The sequence below is a fragment of the Ixodes scapularis genome, unplaced genomic scaffold, assembly GCF_016920785.2.
Source record: "Ixodes scapularis isolate PalLabHiFi unplaced genomic scaffold, ASM1692078v2 PGA_scaffold3__209_contigs__length_174095766, whole genome shotgun sequence".
In the NCBI taxonomy this organism is placed as follows: domain Eukaryota; kingdom Metazoa; phylum Arthropoda; class Arachnida; order Ixodida; family Ixodidae; genus Ixodes; species Ixodes scapularis.
This window is the reverse complement of record NW_024609868.1, coordinates 169,022,395-169,028,685: the sequence shown is the minus strand read 5'-3', so window position 1 is coordinate 169,028,685 and position 6,291 is coordinate 169,022,395. Positions and strand designations below refer to the sequence as shown.

Below are 6,291 nucleotides of genomic sequence, written 5' to 3'. Positions count from 1 at the left end.
GTGTAGGACATCTATAAGGCCAGGCAAGAAGGTGCACATTTCTTTGAAGGGGACCCCGCGATAGCAACCATCGATTTGCAAAACAGAGGGTACACAATCTCGTAACGACTGCTCTTTTGTCTCTTCAATTAGTTACTACATCTCGTTGTTTGCTGCAGTCCGGTGGTTCAAATTTCACTTTTGATGTACTTTGCCTGTATTTAACAAATACAAATATAAATGTAAAATGTAAAATACAAACGTATTTAGCTTACACAGGCATATATATTGAAGCAGAAACTAATGCTAAAAGCTGTATACCGTGCCACTTTTTGCACTTCTGTATGCTGAAGGGGGTAGGGACCTAGTCAGGCAGAAATGCCTTTTGCCATTACCCCCCTACCGGGCTTGGCCCGTGTAAATCCCAATAAACGTTAAACTTCAAATCGTTCGATTCGCTAAGTCATTTGATGCGATAAGATATTATAATATTATTAATACGTTTATTTAAAAAAAGTTTTAGACGTCAGATTTTAGCTATTATGCTACTCACAATCTTTACCCGTCCTTAGTTGCAATCTTAATTTGGGCCGTACACCCGAAGGAATACGGCTATAAAATAATTTCTTAATTAATCACGAAGTTGTCCACAGTAATGAGGTGTGCCAGCTAACTCATTAATGTTTTTCTTCTCGTTTCAATTTCAAAGGTGGACTCCCCGCAGGCGGCAAGATCACCGAATGAACTGTCATGGCACGAAATGCTAATTACTAGAGTTATGTTTTTCTCAACTCTGGTTGCCTTAACTTTAATCATCATGGTACTTATCTTCAGACTCCATCAATCACGCTCAGTCTCACACTCTGATGCATGTGACACCGAAGACTGCCTCGATTATGCCTACAGAATCAACCAGATGCTAAATCGCAACCTGAATCCTTGCAAGAACTTCAGCGCTTTTGTCTGCTCGTCCTGGACAGAAAATAATCAGAACATCGCCGCAGGAAGCGTAACAGATGGTGTCGTCCAAAAATGGTTGAAAGAAATCATCATCGCACTGCAAAGCGATAACTTCAACGCATCAGTCATGGAGGCCGGCAAGAAGGCAAAAGCGGAATTCGTATCGTGCATGAATAGGACACACGAGGACCAAAGGGAGGTGCTGTCATCTTTGCGGAACTTCATGACTCAGAGAGGGCTGTCCTGGCCCGACAAATCACCGGCGAACATCAGCGCTCTTCACGTGCTTATCGACCTTGATGTCAACTGGCTCGTTCCCTTTTGGTTCAGGGTTCATATCTTGCCGACATATGATTCCCGTCCCAGGGCTATACAAATCAGTCCGTCGGCGCTTACGCACATTTGGCATCTGCAACATCAAAGTGTGGCCGATTACAGCGTGACCGCCTACACCATCTACTGGAGCTTCGTGTTCAGCCTGCTTGCGCCAGAAAAGGATGCCTCACTTTACGCGTTTCAAGCCAAGCACGATTTCCAACTGCAGGAGCAGGTTGTGAGCGAGCTCCAAAGAGAACCGATAACATGGGAGCCTTACGTGACGTCCATTAAAGCTTTGCCGAGATATCAAGACTGGCTGACAGGATTCAAAAAGGTGTTTGAAAGCGCTGTTCCACTGCACGCGGACGTAACGGTCTACATCACCGATAAAAGACACTTTGACAGAATGAGCGGAATTTTGGAACGCTTCAGTAACGATCAGTTAATAGCCCACATAAGCTGGTGGTTCGCTCAGTTCGGTGGCATCATTGCAATATCGGAAGCGCTGGTGGGCTTCTATGGGAGCCGAGCCGAGGCGGCCCAGAAGAGAGTTGACTTGTGCGCGAGAGGTGTGGAGTCTGTGTACTACCCCCTTTTAACGAGCACCTTCGCCAGGAAGTATATTGGAAGAGAAACGACGAGAAGCGTGAACAATCTGCTCGGAAAAATAGAGGAAGCATCCATTGCCAGGGTTTCGTCTTCGAAGTGGATAGAGGAGGACGTGCGAAAAAAAATCATATCAAAAATCAAAAATGTGGTTACAGAAGTGTGGCTCGAAAAAGGTTTAAGTTCGGAGAGCGTCACGGAAATGTACAAGGAATTTCCGAACAAGGCAAATTCATTTCTCGATTTTTGGATCAAAACCCGTATCGCAATGCGACGTTACCTTTCAAGAACAAGGTATCGGCTATCTTCTTTCTCAAAACTGGACAGTCACCGCTTATTTGAGTACAATTATTACCTGAACTCCATCTTGATGCATTCGACAATCTTAACACCGCCAATGTACTACTTGAAAGGCACAAAATCAATGTTATACGGAGGGCTTGGATTTTGGTACTCGGACTTGCTCGTCCGTTCTTTTGACCCGCACGGTGTTTGCATCGACGCACACAATTTGTTCGCCAACGCGTCCCACACGGAACGGACCTACGTTGAAAAGGCGTTCTGCGGGTCTTTAAGAAAAAGCAAGGCCTGTCCTCCTCCTGATATCAAGAACAGCGTCTTTCCACACTTACCTACTCTGGATATTACATATGCGGCTTATGAGAAAGCCGTCGCAGTGCAGAAAGACTTTCGTCTGAAACTTCTGGAGCAGTACAGCCCGGAACAGGTTTTTTTTATTACTGTCTGCCACAACACATGCCAAACCGATATTCAGGAACGCTGTAATCAATTTATGAAAAACTTTCAGCCGTTCGCGGAGGCCTTCAACTGTCCTTTGGGATCTGAGATGAACCCAGCAAAGAAATGTGATTTTTTCTGAAGCCCAAGCGACACCTATGGATGTTAGGACGAACTTGTTTTTACCCTACGGTGAATCCACGACACAACGAGGAGATTTCAGAAATTTGGAAGCAGTATAGACGCTTTCTATGCTCCATTTTTCTAAAATGTTCGCACTATATTGTTTTGTCACATTTTATAAAATAAACACGAAATATACTAGATGTTTAAATTTTTATTAAGGAGAAAAAAAAAAAAGCGAATACCTCCAGATGACATTTACTGGGCTGACATTGAATTTGTGCATAACTGTACGCGTGCAAAAACATGCAATATAATTATAATGTAATTAAATGCAAACTTTCAAGCGAGCTGGACAAGAATGTCGAAAATAATGCCTGGAGAAAGGGGAACAGGAGGGACAAAGGACAAACACAAATCTCCAAACACAGCTAGGTGACTGGTGCGCGACCGAAGAAATCCGCCTGGCCCGGGTATCGAACCCGGGACCTCTCCATTGCAGGGGGAACGCTCTACCAACTGAGCTAACCTGTTTTTTTTTTTTTTTTTTTTTTTTTACCAGCTTGGCAGAAAAACATACAATACTGGACACGAGTTAACGATTAAATGCGTCCGGCAAGCACTGTCCGGCGCGATTAGGTTAAAAATCCAGCAGTGCGACCAATCCGTCCAGAGCTGGCAGCCAGTCAGGCTGCTCGCTCTGCGCTCTGTACACTTCCCGTAGGCGAACGATACTCTCAACACAGTAGTCTCGAACTGGGCGAGCGTCGAACTGGGTACCATGGCGAACGGCTATCCTCGATTTCTACATAATATACAGGGCCAAGATCATTATCGTGTCATAGGGCACGCCCCCGTCCCGTTCGATACAAAGAAACCGGGTGCACTGGGAGGCTCTTTTTTAAAGTACTCTGCATGATATCCTAGTGAAACACTGCGTCCCAGCTTTCGAGTAAAATATGTTCTACAGTTTCGGGCCACCTGCACAAAAGACAATGGAGCGACCAGGGCACCAATATACCCCTCTCTTGAAGCTAGGGCTTCACGGGTAGCGCCCCACTATGAAGTTGAAAAAAGAAGGATTTCATTGCTGGATGCACTAACATCTTTTTAACCCTTTTGAGCACATCTTGGCCGTGGCCCTCACTGTAGATGGAATGGTACAAGAAACACTATCGACAAGATCTTTATACAAGCGCTTCTTCGTGACCTTGCTTAAGTACTCAAGCGTGAAGCGCACCTTCAGAAACTGAAAAGATCTAATAACTTCGAGCAAAAAACCTCTCGCCCTCTGGCCCCTAATGTTGCTCGCTGAGACAACAACTTGAGTCAACGTATCACACAATCTAACTTGCAACATAGTCCGCAAAACATCATCCCTCTGGTCCCGTAGGAAAAAAAAATCGAGACGCTATCTGCCTAAGAAACAAGTGAACCAAACCCAGCCCCCCACTCTTCACGGAGCGAAACAAGTTTGTGCGACAGGTTCGCTCCCATCCCGAACCCCACACAAAAACCGCAAATACTCTATGCAACTTTTGAATATTGGCCATAGACATCCACAGTGCCTGAAGAACATACCACACTTTAGCCACAAGGAACATGTTACACACAGTAGAACGAGGAAATAGTGAGAGATTCAAGCCTCCCCATTTAAGTGTTTTAGCGCGAACCTGCTCAACTTCTTCTCTCCAATACTCAGCGGTACCTTTGTAATGCTGAAGAGGCACTCCGAGGTACTTAAGCGGCGAACAAGTCCAGTGCATTCTTTCTAACTCATCCGGTGTGCTATCCCAACTTACATGCCAGAAGCCCACATATTTGTCCCAATTGGTGAGATTCCCGGAAAATTTACAAAAATCAAGGACATCCTTAACCGCCTCATTTATGCTTTCCTTATCGTCGCAGAAAATTGCGATATCATCTACGTAAGAAAGGATCTTCACTTCGCTGTTCAACAACCTAAAATCGCGGAGTTTTTCGTTGAATAAAAGCTTTAAACAAGAGGGTTAAAGATAAAAAGCGAACAAGGCTGATAAATGACACCCTTGTCTGACAGAGGAGAGAACTTGAAAACTTTCACTAACGCGCTTATTTACATATAATAGTCGCGAAACACTCAGCGTAAGACCTTTTAACTGCTTCTAAGAGTACACAGCCAACGTTTTACATGTTCTAAAATACAAAAAAGAACATCGCGTGCTACCTTATCAAAATCTTTTTGAAAGCCAAGCTGCATCATAGCCACGCGTCTTTCAAGTACATCGCAACATTCTGAGATCCGTCTTGCAATGTGTATGATGGTGACAATCGTTATCCCCTTAATGCCACATGTTTGATGAGTCCCAACGCTGGAGGTTATTACGCCTTGCAGTCTTCTCGCTAAAACTTTTTATAAATATTTTATAGTCCACATTTGTAAGGCTAATTGGCCAATACGACTTAATGGATACCAGTTCCGCGGAGTCATCAGTCTTTGGAATTAATACTGTTTGCGCTTGGCGAAAAGATGGGGGCAATACTTCCGTATGCTTCCATCATCACGCGGTGCAGGGCTTCGGCCACATCGGCTTTGAAAGCTTTGTAGAAAGTTGCACCTAAGCCATCAGGACCAGGCGATTTCCCCGAACCTAGCCCGTCAATTTCCCTTTTTATTTCCCTCACATTGATCCATTGATCGGTGCTTCCAGGCGATTTTTAAAGTAGTCGTCTAACTTTGGCATGAGCTTTAAAAAAACGTTATCGAATCCCCAGTGTCTTTGTCTCCGACGTCCCACGAGGTCCCGATAGTAGCCTACGAAAGCACGCTTGATTATCTTTCGGTCCCGAGTAACCGTGGTCCCGTACTGTATCTCGTTTATTTCGTTTTGCATCACATACCTCTTTTCGTCTTTAAGCGAGCGCTTAGTCGGCGTTTCTCCTAAAAAGAGGCATTCAGCGCGGGCCCTTATCGCAGCCCCTCTGTATCTTGCGATATTGATAAGCTCTAATTTACTCTTTACATCTTTTATTTCTTTAATAAACGCTCCGGGTCGCGCACCTTTCTATGCTTACAAAACAATCCAGCTGACACTGTAGTACCATTTCCTTTTCTTTTTCTAGACAGCGTAAAATACATAATCTTTCAATCGCGTTGATTTTAACTTCATCGTTAAAATTATCCCATAGATCGACAAATGTTCTCGATTCGACAGCAAGCAGGTTTCTAACACTATTTTTTACTCCGTCAAGGATAGTTTCATCTTTCAGCAACTTCTCATTGAATTTCCACAGTTCCAAGTTAAACCGCGATTTTGTTTCTTTTCTTGCAATTGTGAAAGCAACTAAACTGTGGTCGCTAAAAGATACGGGCTTGACCTCGTAGTTCTCACATAGAGGAACCAGGACCGCTGAAGCATATGCTCTATCTAATTGCGCGTGACTTTCTCGTTGAAAATGCGTGAATTGGAAAACAAAAGAACTAGACAAAAAAACAGCCGACGCCTTCCAGGCCACACTTTTGCACTAGGGAATTCAATAAAAGAGCGCTGTGATCCCGCACAGGCAAATTGCGTACTCCATCTTCTG

At 44.2% G+C, this 6,291-nt stretch overlaps 1 protein-coding gene across 1 annotated transcript; it reads left to right on the top strand.

Moving 5' to 3' along the window:
- Positions 1-895: 895 nt before the first annotated feature.
- Positions 896-2,743, top strand: LOC120843481 (endothelin-converting enzyme 1-like). The gene has a single exon (XM_040214873.2). It carries the CDS (start codon positions 896-898, stop codon positions 2,741-2,743), a length of 1,848 nt encoding a protein of 615 aa, XP_040070807.2.
- The last annotated feature ends 3,548 nt before the right edge of the window (positions 2,744-6,291 follow it).

Excerpts from the sequence above, each read along its gene's own strand:
- LOC120843481 (XM_040214873.2), top strand. The coding sequence starts at position 896 with ATGCTAAATCGCAACCTGAATCCTTGCAAGAACTTCAGCGCTTTTGTC.